This window comes from Phocoena sinus, chromosome 13, assembly GCF_008692025.1.
Source record: "Phocoena sinus isolate mPhoSin1 chromosome 13, mPhoSin1.pri, whole genome shotgun sequence".
Classification (NCBI taxonomy): Eukaryota; Metazoa; Chordata; class Mammalia; order Artiodactyla; family Phocoenidae; genus Phocoena; species Phocoena sinus.
In genome coordinates, this window is record NC_045775.1 from 6,139,680 (window position 1) to 6,155,786 (window position 16,107).

Below are 16,107 nucleotides of genomic sequence, written 5' to 3' on the forward strand. Positions count from 1 at the left end.
GATACATCACTTGAGTAACATAATGAGAAGGACTGTGGCCATTAGACTGTACACACTAGTTTCCAGGTCTCAGTTTAAAACAAGTTAAAGTAACATATACCTGATCTCAACTACCAGCTGGCACACACACCAACGAGAGTCCCCCAGAAAGCTCAGTCAATGCGGGATCAGGAACTCTGAAAGGCAGGGGTGAGGGGGCCTGAAGCTGGGAAGCCAGGTGTAACCCCAGTTCCTCTCCCCCATACTGGCAGGAGGCCAGAAGTTAACTCTCAGGGAAGCCTAACCAGAAGAGAGCCAGGCTTCAGGACACGGGTCCAGAGTAGGGCTGGAATGAATGTTGAGCCTGTGGTGGATGCATCCCGAGAGGCGATGTCCGCAGCCCCTCCCTCCCAGCTCCAGAGACCAGCAGTCAAGTCTGAACAGCCGGGGCAGAAGACGGGAGAAGCCCGCACTCAAGAAACCAAACAGCCTCAGAGAAAAGACCTACCGGCATCACAGCAGAGACTGACAGGTGTTCCCCAGGAGACGCGCCCCGCTTCTTACATAGCAATGGATTTTCTATTTGGGCACGGTGAAGTCTAGCTAAAGACCACACGTCACAGCCTCCTTTGCAGTTGAGTGTAGCTATGTGGTCACAAGTAACATGGACAACTTCTGTGGCAAACCATCCTCAGACCATGAGGATGAGGGAAACGCCCTAAGGATGGCCAAAACAGGAGCTTGGATCCCCCGCCCGTGGACCTGCCATATTACCCATGGACCGCTGACACTTGAGCTGTCCTGTAAGAGAAGAACAAACTTCCACCTTGTTTAACCTCCTGTTATTTTGGTCGTTGGTTCAGCAGCCAAACCTGTATCTTAACTAACGCAGATAAAGACAATTGGGAGGCCCCCAACAAATGGGCCTCTGGGTACCTGACTGACCCACTTTGGATTCAAAGAGTCTACACACCCCACTCATAACACAAAGAGTTTCTAAGTGCCTTTAAGTGATCTGTAAATAACTACCACTGTTTGTGTGAACTATGTACATATGGAATTTAAATTTAAAATATACTAAAACAGTGAGATAATATATGAAGAGTACTTGCTATTGTCAACAATCTCTTATTTATGATGCCCATGACCTGAAGGAGGAAAGTGATGTTTTCTAAGAGCAAATCCCATAAAAATTCAGAGTGAGGTGACAGAAGTAATACACAAATTTGCACTGTTTTTTATTGGGTTTGATTTACCACTACTTATATATTTGTTGCACTTGATATTTTTCCAGCATTTTACAAAATTAAGCCTAGCATCTTAATTCCTAATTTGCTAGTTAGGAATTTCTAAATTCCTAATTTCATTCTCTTCCCAGTATTCTAGAATAAACCTCTGGGATATCGAAGCTGTCTATAACGACCTTGAGTTCCGCCTACGGCAGTGAGGCCTCTAAAGGGTTAAGTGGTCAGCCTGACACAAAACAGTCAGCGAAGAGATCTGAATATACCCAGTTTCTCGTCCCAGTTTGAGCTGGCATTTATCAATTAACACTTGGCCAGTTAATGGAAACTGTGAAGACGAGAGCATCTTTTTGGTGTAAAACACAATGAGTTGCATGGCACGAAAGAGAAAATACGAGAGATTTTGCAAATGAGTGCACGTCTTCATTCACTCTTTGTTTCATAATAACTTAGAAAGGAGCTGGTCCTCTGCTCCAAACCCCACATTCAGAGAAAGCATACTAGCCCCACCTTTTCTTTTTTTTTTTAACTGATTTATTTATTTATGGTTGTGTTGGGTCTTCGTTTCTGTGCGAGGGCTTTTTCTAGTTGTGGCGAGCGGGGGCCACTCTTCATCGCGGTGTGCGGGCCTCTCACTATCGCGGCCTCTCTTGTTGCGGAGCACAGGCTCCAGACGCGCAGGCTCAGCGGCCATGGCTCACGGGCCCAGCCGCTCCGCGGCATGTGGGATCTTCCCGGACCGGGGCACGAACCCGGGTCCCCTGCATCGGCAGGCAGATTCTCAACCACTGCGCCACCAGGGAAGCCCTAGCCCCACCTTTTTGTCTCACAGACTTGTTGACTGGCCTATTTCTTATGGACCTTTAGATTCTACCAGATCAAATCCAGCAGAACTTGGCCTGCACAGAACCGCACGGGCTCCCCGGACAAGGAGTACCAGTTGTTCCAAGGAATAAAGATGACATTCGGGTGTGAGGCTCAGACCGCCTGGGCTTGGATTCCGGTTCTCCCACTGCCACCCTGGAAACCCTGGTCAAATTACTTAGCCTCTGAGTCTCAGTCTCCTCATACGTGAAGTCGTGAGAATAAAGCGTCTGCCTCGCAAGACTGTCCTAGGGGCTGAAAGTGCTGGGAAAGTGTCACTATTATTATCTTCTGTATTGTGAAAACTGGACAAGGTTTTATGGAAAAGGTGATATCTGAAGTAGGCCTTTAAACAGGCATAAGATTTCAACTGGCAATGGTCAGCATGAGGAGAGACGTAAGGTACAGCTAAGGAAAAAGCCTGGAAAATGAGGCTCGGGCAGATCCACGAGATGGGCTTTTCTGTAAAATACTCCATGACTACAAAGCATTATCCTCACTAAGGAACGCAGCACAGCTTTTAAAGTAACCTTATTTTTGTTCTTCAGTCATGATTGTACTTCTACCAGGCATCACCACTAGGTACTGTGTGAAGTGTCATTTACCTCGAAAAATGTTTTTAAAGAAAAAGATGGGTACACTCAAAACTTGAAAACATTAGTATCTTGAAATAAACAAGGCTAATCAATACATGTTAGAGAGGCTGCAGGTGAACCTCATGACCTTACATTTGGAGATGGCTCTGTCTTTTCATACTGTATCTCTTCTTTTCCGTGTTCGCCTGATTGTGTCACATGGTACGATCTGCCTTCGATGAAAGTGATGTAGTCTTTGTAAGAGCAGAGTGGGCCTGCCAGGATTCCCATGAAGTTACAGTTGTAACTTAAATACTCCAGAAGGCTCGGCATGCGTCTGCAACGAAAAGACACACAACATGTGAGAGGGAACGTTCGCTTCCAGAAAATGTGACAGGAATGATCTTCTCCAACCTCACTTCTCTTAGCATTTCCAAAATAAAACTAGCTTTGATTTTCATTTGCATCCAAACAATGAGAATTTAAAGGTTCAAGATGAAGGAATGCGCAACAGTATTTCTGGATAAAGGAGTTTCCGTACAGGTCTTCATGAGCAACTACGAAGGGTTTCCACCTAACTCCTTATGATGAAACAAACCCAAGGAGGACAAGATATGGCAGGAAGAATCATCTCTTACTAGTCAATCGTTCACTCATTTAACAAATCTACGTGTGCACCGACTACTACACACACGCTCCAGGGTCTAGAGATACCGCAGTAAATAAAACAGAGGAATTCTGCATTCATAGAGCTTACAGAACAGCTGCAGAAAATAAACAATAAAAAAAATACATAAAGTAACTTCAGAGATGCTACGTGCAAGGAGAAGGGGGCATTTTGTTATATTAATAAGTCAGAGGAGGCCTCTCTGATCAGGAGACGTGCAAGTCGTGTGAATGTCCCGGACAAGGGCTCCAGGCAGAGGGAACGATGAGGGCAAAAGCCCTGAGCCGGGGGCAGGGCCAGCAGCAGGGAGCCCGGTGTGGCTGGGCGGGCTGAGCCAGGCAGAGAGGCAGGGAAGGAGTCAGCGAGCCGAGGTGAGGGGCCTGCCTTGCAAGGCGCGGAGGGAACCTTGGATTTTATTCTGAATGTGTCGGCTTTTAAAATACCTATGTTTTGAAAGAATCCCTCTAGCCCCTAGGTGTGGACAGAGAAGGGTGGAGGGGGAAGACCAGTCAGGAGGCCGCTGACCTCCAGGGGGAGGTGACGGGGCTGGGGCCGCGGAGCAGCAGCGTCTGCCTGCATTCTGGCAGGACAGCCCCGGGGTCTGCTGATGGACCGGATGTGCGGCGTAAGGGAGAAAAGAATCAAGGATGTTGTGCAACTTTTTGTTTTTAATTAATTTTTGGCTGCATCGGGTCTTCGTTGCTGCGCGCGGGCTTTCTCTAGTTGCGGCGAGCGGGGGCTGCTCTTCGTCGCAGTGCACGGGCTTCTCATTTGGGTGGCTTCTCTTGTTGTGGAGCATGGGCTCTAGGTGTGCAGGCTTCAGTAGTTGTGGCACGTGGGCTCAGTAGTTGCGGCACACGGGCTTAGTTGCTCCGCAGCATGTGGGATCTTCCCGGACCAGGGCTCGAACCCACATCCCCTGCATTGGCAGGCAGACTCCCAACCAGTGCACCACCAGGGAAGCTCTACTGAAACATTTTTAATTCAACTGCTCTCAGGTCAGTCCAAATGGCACACAGTATCTAAAGTGTACGAAGCATTCCAGGTCTCAGTGCAGGTAACCGGGAGAAAACCAGTTAATAACGTAGGAGATTATGCAGACCATGTATATTATCATGTAAATGCATCAGAAGTGTATTTTTTTTATTTTTTAAAACCAGCTCCATCTGTGAAGTCTGCCATCCACTGACAGCTATAAAACTACCACAAATAAAAGCACAACTACACCCGGGGAGAGTAAGTAGGCTCTTGAACGTGTTACGGCCCTGTCTTCCTCTCTAATATGACAGGCGATCTCCTAAAAAAGCACAGTCTCTATGGCCAAGAGGAGTCGACGGAACCCCCTCACATATATTTTTATTAAATAAAACAAAGAGAAAACAGTGCTTCTGGCCCAACTGACACTCAGCTAGGTCACCCCTTAGCCAAAACTCCTTAAAAAGTTTTCCCTGAATTACTTTTCTACATTTAAAAGTTTTTGGAACATTAAGTAATTTTTCTTGAGGGCTCACAAGTGATTGGGAGCAAAATGTTTCGGCAGATTTTCTCTTGTAGTTCTTTCCATGTAACAGAGGGCCTTCTCACCACCTCGCACACCTGGACGAGTGCCCCGTCATCACCAAGCTGCCAAAGAGCCCCTTGTACTCAGGCAAAAGAGCCCCGTTTTCAACACCACTTATTTCAAGACCAAAACAATGCCAGGTTGTCAAGGCACATCTCAATCTTACCATGTCCAAATATGTATCACAATTTTCAAGGACAGATGATTCTGAACCATGAAACTTGCTGACGTACAAATGACAAGTCATGTTAGGAAAGAGGCAGATAACTATACTACGTGCTATGAAACGAGAACTAAGTATAACCGTAATACTCTATTTATGACATCAAGTGGAAGATTCGTTCTTCATTCCATAAATACTTATTTGATATCAACTGTGTGTCATCCCAGGTTAGGGCTTCTCAGCGTTACTGACATTTAGGGACAATATTTCTTTGTTGAAGGGGACCGTCCTTGGCACTGTAGGACGTTAGCCACATCCCTGGCCTTGACCCGGCAGATGTCAGTAGCACCACCCCTCTCCTTCAGTGACAACCAAAAATGTCCCTGGCATTGGCAAATGTCTCCTGGGGCCCACAAGCACCCCAGGGCAAACTGCTGTTGAGGAGATGGGAATGTAATGATAAGGAAGACGAAGGTCTGTCCTCCTGGAGCTGACAAGTGGGGGCCAAGGAGAGGGACAATCTCAATAAATATATTATAAAACATCAGACAGTGATACATATGATGAAGGAAAGTAAAGCAGGGCCAAGGGCTACAGGGTGCTGGAGGGGAGGGCTGTGCAGTGACGGGTGGGCTGAGCAGGGAGGAAAGGAGGCTATGGCTCCTGTGGGACCTGCCAGGCGGCCGTCAGACCTTTGTTAGTTTATTCTCGATGGCATGAGGAGCCACGGGAGGGTTTTCATCAGGAGAGGGTGATAATATAATCCAATACGTAGTAAAAGAATCTCTGGCTGCCGGGTGGGCAGGAGAGAAAACGGAGAGCAGCCAGAAAAGCTCGCACAGTGGACCAGGTAGAGAGCGAGGTTAGGCCGCGGTGATGTCAGTGGACCAGGTAGAGAGCGAGGCAGCTGGGAGGGAAGTAACAGTGGAAGAACAGATGGGGTTGGGGTGCGGGACAAGGGACACAGAAATCAGAAGTTCTGTTCCAAACAGGTTCCATCTGAGACACTGTTTACCCTCCACGCCTGGACGCTGCAATGGCAGGTGGACATACGAGGCCAGGGCCCAGGACAGAGGCTGGATGGGGATATGAACGTAGGAGACTTCAAATGCGTGGACGGTATTAAAGCCAATGGAAGGCAAGCAATTGCCCGGAGAAGATGGAAAAGTCCAAGGACGTGCCCAGCAGCACAGGAACACTTCGCAGTGCGGCAGAGGGATTCAGCAGAGACCAAGAGAAGCAGCCGGTGAGGCACGAGGACGGTGAGATGCACGTGGTGGCCCGGATGGTAAGCGGCGAAGGTGTCTCACAGACTGAGCGAGCCAACGGGTCACGCGGTGCTGAGAGGTCGAGCGGCCTACAGACCGAGGCGGACCATTAAATCTGCCAAGGTGAAGAGCAACCTTGAAAGAATGGTGGCAGACAAGCATCGAGGACAGAAACCTGACTGCAGTGGGTTGGGGAGAGAAAAGGAGATGAGGAAGTAAGAATAGAGAAATCCTTCAAGGAGTCTTGCTCTAAAGGAGTGGAGAGTCATGAGGTGGAAGCTGGAAGGGGCTGTGAGGTCAAGGAGTCTTTTCCCTTTAAGTTGGTGGGAATGAGCCCACAGAGGGGGAAAAATTGATGAGCGACAGTGCACAAGATGGGATGACTGAAGCAGCAAAATCCTTGAGTTTTGTACTCAAGAAGCAACTGGACTCAGCGCTGACGTGAAAAGTTGGCCTTGGGCTGGACTGCAGACGGTGTATACGTGGCACTGGGAAGGAAAGGAGAGTATTCTGTTACAGACACAGGCAGGCTGGTAGGTTTGGCGGTCGCAGAATGAAGCAGAGTTGCCTTATTTTCTCCAAAAAGCAAACACCATCCCACGTGCGTGTCGGGGACGGGGTGCTGGGAGTGGGGGAGAAAGGAGGACGCTGTTCCCAATGCTGCAGCAGGTGGAAAGCGAGTGGCCGGCGGGGAGGAGGCAGGGGAACTGTGGTTAATACTGAGCTCCGTAGTTTTAAACCTGGGGTAACAAATCCGAAACACTCCAACCAGCAAGACGACGTTTCTCCACTCTGCCTTCTTCTGCTGTTCGGGCAGGCGGAGAGTTGAATGTAACCGGGTTTGGGGTCTTGCCAGGCGGCCGTGTGGGAGGGAAAGGGGGGACTAGGGCTGAGTGGCTCCTGACAAGCGGTTCCTGGGATGGACCAAGGACTCATACAGATCACAGAGCCCAGGTCAAACTAAGCTCTCAGCAGCTAAATAAATTCAAGTGCATATTCGCTGATATATAGAGACTGGCTATAGTGAAGATCAAAATAGAATCATATTAAAGATGGGGAAAATATAAGAAGATCCTCAAGACATACTACCTGGGATCAAAGGTGAGCACTTAGGGTAGGGCCTTCCTACTACACAAACCATTTCATTCTTCTGACAGCCAAGAGTATATTATTAGTTCCAGATTTGCAGGAAACAAGGCGCTTGTGGGAAGTTTTTCTTTAGGTAAATTGAGTATCTGACGTCTAATTATATTAGATTAAGACAGGCCCTGCCAAGAAATTAAGCTCTTCCTCAGATGAGTCCACAGAGGATGCACAGTAAACAAGTAGCAGGCTATCCCAAAATGAATTCCTCAAGTACCAATGAGAACATCTTGCTGGTCCTTCATTATCTCCAAACATGGCATCTCTGTGCTATATTAACACGTCTAATCCCAGCACCTGCCATCAGGTCATTGGTCTATAAATGGTAGCTGTGATTATGACTCATAATTACCACATGAAGACCAAACAATCTTCCTGTCTTCGGGGAACTCAGAGCCTCGCAGAAGAGACAGAAGATTTCGTAGATGCCTTGTGGTGCACAGAAGGTGCATGCTGTATGATGAAATCCTCAAGGTGCTATGGGAGTCTTAGAAGGGAGGCCCAGCCCAGCCAGATTTTGTGGCGGGAGGCGTGCAGACGGAGGATCGTTTGGTTTTCATGAACTAAGAGCTTCTAGGAGGACAAATTAGCCTTGGCCATGAGTAAGGGTGCGTCCCCAGCAGGGACAGCGTGAACCTCGGCAGGAGACGATTTAAAGGCACATACCTTACCGCTAAGCCTCTCTGTGACGGAGTCAGTTCTTCATCCTTTCGAAACATCCCTGAGAAATAAAAATAGGCAATTTATCAATTATGATTTCTCCCAAGAAAAGAATGGTATTTCTTCCCATTCACACTTGCATTACTTTCCTCATTCGAAATTCAGGTTATAATCCCAATTTCGGTCTAACTATTTGGTACAACTAGTCCCTTTCTTTCTCATTACAACACAGGCTCAATCATGTGAAAGGACCATCATATAACCAAACACGTCCAGCTCTGGGCAAAATAAATAACCCATGTCAGGGAACTAATCTGACTCTTTTCTAAAGGAAAGTATGATTACATTTAAAAATTCCCCAATGCTAGCATATTTAATAGTAAATGCAATGACTTTTCAAAAGGAGGCATGTTGCTATTATTGGACGATTCCAGTGACTAACCTCAATGGTATGGACAGTGTAAAGCAAGGAAGGATTTCCTCACTCCTACGTGACTCTAGTGAACGAAACTGAAGTCAGTATACCATCTTCAACCACTTCTTTACCTTTCCTCCAAACAGGAGAATGTTACCTATGATTACACATCAACTTACTAAATCTTTTTTTTTTTTTTTTTTTTCGGTACGCGGGCCTCTCACTGTTGTGGCCTCTCCCGTTGCGGAGCACAGGCTCTGGACGCGCAGGCTCAGCGGCCATGGCTCACGGGCCCAGCCGCTCCGCGGCATGTGGGATCTTCCCGGACCGGGGCACGAACCCGTGTCCCCTGCATCGGCAGACGGACTCTCAACCACTGCGCCACCAGGGAAGTCCTCAACTTGCTAAATCTTAAACCCAGTTTAAAGGCCAGAGGAGGTCGAAGAAGCAACAACACACTTCGAAAATTCTTGTGGGTCTTCCCGAGCAGGTGGTACAGGATGGGTGATGGATACTAGGAGGCTGCAAATCCATCCAGGCTACATATAAATGATTGTCCTATAGAGAATCCTCCTTCAATCTCTGAAGAAACCAGAGTCTAACTCTTAGGACTCAGAGTCCTGACTGCCAGCATTTGCCATGGCAAGGTGTCCATTCACTGAGGATACAGAATATGAATATGTACGTATTTGTACTAAAAGGATACGTGTGTGTGTGTTCATGTGTATAAGGGAGTGGGGCAGGGGGAAAACATGCAGATTTTAATACAAATGTAACACAGAGATGAAGCAGGGATTAATAAAACTTGATTTAGTCCAAATGTCTATTTCCTTCATATTTTAAAGTGCCACTGATGTGGGTCACGTGCTTGACTCACACTATTTTACTTTGTTTCTGTCACTGAACTGAATGCGAAATTAAGAATAAACAGTGAAAGAAAATAAGCACACGTTAGTAGCCTTAAGCAGAGTTCAATATTTTCCCTATCTTACCGCCATCCCTTTCTTTCCTCTAACAGAAAGTTATCATAATCTCTCAAACAAAGGATGCTTGGAATATAACCTTTTCAGTGACGAAAAATTAATTTCCAAATTCTTACCATCATGAATTTCGCAAGCCAAACTAGTGATCTTCTGGGTAATTATCATCATTGGGCTATGACAAAACAGAAAATAAATATTTTACAAGAAGAAATTTAAAATAATACTTATGATATATGAAAGAGTTTTTATTCTGCTTATGACTACAAAACACTGAAAGTTTTAAATAAAAACAAGACCCCAAGGAATTTCAAAGAGAACTCCAGGGCTGTTACGTTTAGGGAAGCGACCGAAGACAGGGGATCTGGGTTTTCTCCCTTGCTCTAAGAAAAGGCTCATCCTCTAAAGGAAACCCGTGTGAGCAGAGATGCAGCCCCACCTCCTCACTTCCTGCCTGTAACCTGAGGCCAGACCTGAGGACCACACAGCCACCAGATGGGACCCCATCCCCCCACTCTCACTCAGTACTTTTGCCTCAGGGCTGAATTTAAAGATGGAAAGTACCTCGCCTGGGAAAAGGAGACTAGGTAGAAAATTAAAGGAGTTTGGGTAAGAAATGTGGAGCAAAACAGAAAGAGGGAAATGGGCAAAAAGAGAAAGGACGACATCTATGTCGCTATTCCAGGAGCCAGGCAAGGCGGGGGAGCAGCTGTTAAAACGCCCTGGAGCAGTACTGAACGCACACAAACCAGGTTACACTCCACAGAAAGAGGACTTTAAATGTGTGTCACAGGTGAGAAAATGGCAACCATCTTCCCATATTTCCTAATCTCTAATTGAATGGATAACTTGCGAAGAAAACCAAAATCCACATAAGAAAACCCACCAGGCTACATTTTCATCCTTTACCTTAGCTTACAGACATGAGTATTAAAGAACAATTAACCCTAAGTTACCTGTTTATAGTTTTGGAATCTCAATAAAACCAGGAGGAAATCATGGAAGGCCCATCGCAGCCGGGGAGCGGCACCACGAAGACCCTGAGCTTCCCCCCTACCCTCCCACCCCCACCCCTCCCCATGCCCACTGCTCAGAGCACAGACTGCCACCTTCACCAAAACAACCAGCATCTTGAAACATGTAAAGAAAGGAGGTGATTTCTCACCGTGTCAGCAACGTCATCAAGGGTTTGTTGTAAATGGTCCGACCGCTGGCATGAGATGCACAGACCTGGGCCCCCCGAGAACTTACAGCCCACTGTCCTCACCTAACAGGCAAGATCTCACAAAAAACCTGTCAGATGACGATTGCTCTTAAACTCAAAGTACTAACGGAGAGGATTCCTCTTGAGTTCCCTTAAAGGTCAGTTCCTACATATACATCACTCACTCTCAGGAAATTATTCCTCGGCTAACCTAGCCCCCAGGCTGCTTGCTTTCAACACCCAGTTGCCATTTTTTTTTTAACTTTGCAAGATATTTTACATGCCTTTGAGGATTATAAAAATACCTTGTAACTCCCATTTCCCTGGGGGAAAAGAGTCATTTTTCTCACCTGCCTCATTCTCTTCATAGTTTAGTTAAAAAATGGATGAGAAAATACTCTTCGGTTCTAAATTTTAATTCTCGCATCACCTTAAAACATCATAAAAACACCTGATAAAATAATTACTAAATTTATACTATCAACTCAGTGACGTACTAAATTGTTAGGTCCATATCCATCAGATGTTCCCCAAAGGCAAATACGTGCTTCTTGAGTGCGTGCCCTTACTGTGCCTACTGGCAGCCCCAAGCAACTTCTACTCTATCACGTGTGCGGGACGCAGGCTCTCATGCAAGTGAGCTGCATCAGGGGACAGAGTGGTTCCAAGGAGCGTGCTCCCTAACAGAGGTGGGAAGAAGGCGGGGAGCAGACCCACGTGCTCCAGACTCTCCCCAGATGCTGCTTCCTCCTGGAGCTGCTTTGCAAGGAGATCCCCGTCCCCCGCTTCAGGTCTCAGGTTAACAGTCACTTCGTACAAGAGGCCCGTGCGCAGCTCTACCCCAGCAGCCACCTCTGCCCAAATGCAACACACGCCCTTCACTTCATCTCAGCGCCCTGTTTATTTCCTTCAAAGAATTCTTCACATTCATGGGTGTTTCATCTGTCCAGCGATGGCGGTGTTTTAAGATCTCTCTTCCCTCTTTAGAAGGTCCCTGCTGTATGGAGCGAACAGTCTTTCTCACCACGGACCCTCCAGGGCTGAGCACAGTGCCTGGCATAGGACGTGTGCTGAGTAAATATTTCTAAAATACCACATAAACTGAATCTTCTGAGTGTCAAGATCCATCACTCCTTCCGTAGGTTGATTATATTCCTTCCCTCCTGTCTGCTCTCCTCTGTGCTTGAAAACAGGTACCAGACTGTTCTGTAATTATTGGGTTATTTTCCTGTCACCACAAAACCCATGGACTACTTAACAGCAGGAACCCTGCCCTGTTCACCTCTGTACCCTCGGCACCTGCTATATACTCGGGCTCAAAGTTCTGACTGGCTTGTAAAAATGTCTCTCATCGCTTCTCTGTTTCCTTAACCGACGACTGTTACCCCTGAACATTTCCTTTGGTTTTAAAGCGGTGGCCATTCCACAGCCTCTGGTCCAACCTGCCCCAGGCAGGGGTCAGGGGGTGGCTAATGTGACAGGAAAATGACAGAAGACAAAATCATTACAGAGTGACTATGAAGGAGCACTTTATGAATGAAAGCAAAAAAGTACTAGGGGGAAGCTCAGCACGGGAGGAATAGACTAATGAGAGCTCAGAAGAGTAAACCAGAGGGGAAGGCAGACCGATGAGTCCCACACAGGCAGGAGCCTGGCCGGGAGACAGAGCAGAGTGACGGAGGTAGGGGTGGCGTGCGTGCACAGAGGACGCTTCTAAGTGGAAACACTCCCAGGGTTGACAAAGAGATGAGCTGCAGTGGTTTTCTGAGCAGTGCACTTTGTTCACAAATACCTGAATGGCGACAGTTAGAGTGACTCACGCAATTTTCACTTACACCTTTATTGACATTTTAACTACCTGTTTGCCTCCAATATCTAATCGCTTCCCAGGTCCTTGGACATCTGAGATAACACGACGTGAACCAGACTCTCCTGCTTCCCTGGGGTGGAGGCTGCGAGGTGGAGTGGGGAGGGCAGGCAGTCGACTTCCGGGCCTCCATGGAGTGAGGTCCAGGCCTGGATGGAGCCACCTGCACGTTCTGTACCACGACATCACTAGATTTAGGTGGAACTACACATACTTTGTCCCCCGGCACTCTGCTAGGAACATGGAAAAATGTGCCATCTAGCTATTCAAAATAAATATCTCAACTGATGAAAGAGCTTCAGGTAATATAAAATAAGATGTAAAGAACTAAAAAACTCTAGACTTCTTATAATTTTTTTGAAAGGGTACAAATTAACTTTGCTTTTTAACTAAAACATTTACATGCTTTTTTTTTTTTTCTCTACAAAGAAGGAGAATAATGGGATTTACTTCTATCACACAATGAAACTCAAACTGTAGTTAAACATTATCAGAGAATGAATACGAAAAAAGAACAATCACTTTCTGGATTGTTCCATTATCTCTAGGAGACTGCTGAACTCTTACAATGCTGCTACAAAGCAACTACGAGCACCTACTAGGTAAAGGTCAGTTTGTCACCAGGGTACAAGTGACCTAACAACAGAACCAAACTTACTTCTCCACTCTCAGGCATGTCTGATACACAGGTGTTCTCTCCTCCAAAACAGCAAAACCCACTGAAACCGACAAACCCCACGGACCTAACACCAAAGGAATGTGCAGTGAGAGTGGATGCAAAAGGCTTCTGAGCCATCCATCCATCCCTTTTACTCCGTCATTCTGAAAACAAGTATCTAATGAGCACCTACAAAGCACCAGGTGCTGGAGACACAGCCGTGAATGAGACAGGGTTCTCGTTCTTATACTGGGGAGGGATGGATAACAGATGAACTTACAGGTCAATGTATCGTATGCCAGCTGTTGTTCTTCTGCTCATCGGGGTGGGGGAGAGGGAGTGCCGGGATGCAGGTGAGGACTGGCCTCACCCGGGGGTGATGTTTCACAGAGAACTTGAGTCAGGGAGCAAGCCCTGGTGAGGCAAGTTCACCAGCCCCCAGGTGGGTGTGACTGGCCTGCTGGAAGGCTGGTAAGGACACTGATGTGACTGGAGGAGGCAAGTAAGGACAGGAACAGACGGTGAAGACAGACAGGGGGCAGGGGGCAGATCTAGGAGGCTTCTGCAGGGCGCTGTGAGGACACAGGCCGTGACCCAAGACACACTGGGAACTGTGGAGGGTGACAGGAGAGAACTAACTTGGTTCTAAATAGGTATATTCCAGCTCTGGGTGGAAAGGACTTTGGGGTGCTGGGATGGGGCTAAGAGACAGGCGAGAACGGCAGCCCAGACCAGGGTGACGGCACAGGCCTTGTGAAATGGATTCCAGCCACCTTCTGACGGTAAAGACAGTGAGATTTGATGAAGATTTGACGATGGATCAGATACAGGGTTTGAGACCTGAAGCCACCAAGGTTTTTGACCACAGCAAGAAACAGAAGGATGGGGCTGGCTGAGAAGGAGTGCAGGAGGAACAGGGAAGGGAAATTGGGAATTCTGTGTTAGGCAAGTTCAGTGTGAGATGCTCATTGGACAACCGGGCGGAGACGTGGGGAACAGACAGGTGGACCCACAAGTCAGAAAACAGCTCACGTCCCGACTCCAGTACTTATCAATTGTGGAGACGGGGGAGCTATTTAACTGCCCCACCCTCAAAATTATTATCTATAAAATGGGGATAATAAAGCCACTGCGTGGATTAAATTAAACGGCAATAGGACAAATACCATGAACAGTATCTGAGGCACAGCAGATGTCTGATAAAAGCTTCGTTCAATAAATATCGGAACTGCTACTCAGCAGAGGGCATTGGAGGGCTGCAATACTTAACTGTAAAGTGCTGTCTCCGAAGGAGCTTTCTCACTAAATTAGGAGCTAAACCGGTACACGAAGAGCTGCATAAAAAAGTGTTCAGTGCTAAATGAGATATTTGAAGAAACGTGCAGAGAAATGAGAGATAACTTCAAACTAAGCAAACTGAGGGGGAAACACCTCGAACAGGAGTCACTTCATCTGGGCCTTTAAGAGCAGGGAGGTCTGGATATGCAGGTAGGGTTGGGAAGGGCGCTCCTGGCAGAAAGAATCTGATGCGCAGTGAAGTGTGCGGACGTGAAAGTGGCTGCAGCATCAGACGAGACAGGTCGAGAGGTGAGGCTGGGCACACACAGTGGGGGCTTTGAAGGCCAGTGATCAACTCTTTAGAGTCTTAAGAGAACACTGCAGATTTCTGATAAATACCGTGATACCACACTGCTTTGTGAACAAACATAAAATTGGGGGAAAGGCTCAGGTAGGGCAGGGAACAGACATACCAAACCATATAACAGACCCGTGCCTGTTTACTCCTGGTACCTTGAACTACATCAGTGGCAGCTGGGCGGAATGCTTCCCCTAACCAAATGTAGGTCAAGGTGTCGGGAGACGCTCCCACAGGACGAAACAGGATAAATGGCACACTGCGGTTTATGGGCTGAATAATTTACATCAACCCTATTTACAGCACAGGTACTGGGCCCAGCAGAGCGGAGGATGGTGAAGAGCGGCAGGACTCTTCCAGGACTCAGCTCAGTGAGTACAGAGGGACGAAATGGAGCTTTTAGACCAAATGGTCTCTCCCTTCTTCTGCTTGACACGACTGTCACCCGCAAAAGTACTTAGCACCCAGCGAAACATATAGAGCACGCTCAATAAATCTTAGCTGAATGAACACACATGGGCAGCTGGTAATAAGACACTTCCTGAGCATCTGATACTATCTGGTTAGCTCTAAAATATATGCTTGATTTCAATGGAAAATACGTCAGGTATATCTTTTTTTTGGTGGATGCTTAGCCAGACCTTCAGCTCCACAAAATCGACATATTCCAATCAGAACTCATTATCTTCCTGCCCCCAAAATCTCTTTTTCTGCTTCCATCTACAAGGATGCGAGTATTTACGTTTCTTTTTCTGTCTCAATACCATTTACTGAATATCGAGAGGGGATTTCCTCACTGACCTATAATCCCAGCATTTTCATTCTGTACATTTATTTCCCAGATCCACGGGTCTGTTTCTCTATGCTGACTTCTTGGATTTGGCTATTCCTATGTCAGTCCTACAATATTTAAATGATAGCTGCTTTACAAGCGGAGTATGTTTTTATATTGAATTTGCTACTCTCAAACACTTCTAGAGAAACTTTTCAACGTGTCTAATTTCCCTCAAAACCTCAACTTAAACTGCATAACATTTACAGATTAACTAGAGAAAAAGGACCATCTTTACAATACTGACTGTTACTCTGAATAAACAAGATGTTTCTCCAGTCAGTCTTCTTTTATATCCTATAGTAAAGTTTCATAGTTTTCTATACAGAGGTCCCGGCATTTCTTTTTACATGTATTCTTAAATATTTCATAGCTTTTACTGCTTTTGAAA

General features: G+C 46.7%; 1 protein-coding gene across 3 annotated transcripts in view; it reads right to left on the reverse strand.

Annotated features, from left to right (window-relative positions):
- MBOAT2 (membrane bound O-acyltransferase domain containing 2) overlaps positions 1–16,107 on the reverse strand; it is a 120,150-nt gene that overhangs the window by 11,549 nt on the left and 92,494 nt on the right. For all 3 annotated transcript variants that reach the window (XM_032653270.1, XM_032653272.1, XM_032653271.1), the window contains 3 exons: positions 9,639–9,694; positions 8,131–8,185; positions 2,816–2,999 (listed from right to left, as the gene is read on the reverse strand). In XM_032653270.1, coding sequence (XP_032509161.1) covers positions 2,816–2,999; positions 8,131–8,185; positions 9,639–9,694 — 295 coding nt within the window. The remainder of the gene's footprint in view (positions 1–2,815; positions 3,000–8,130; positions 8,186–9,638; positions 9,695–16,107) is intronic.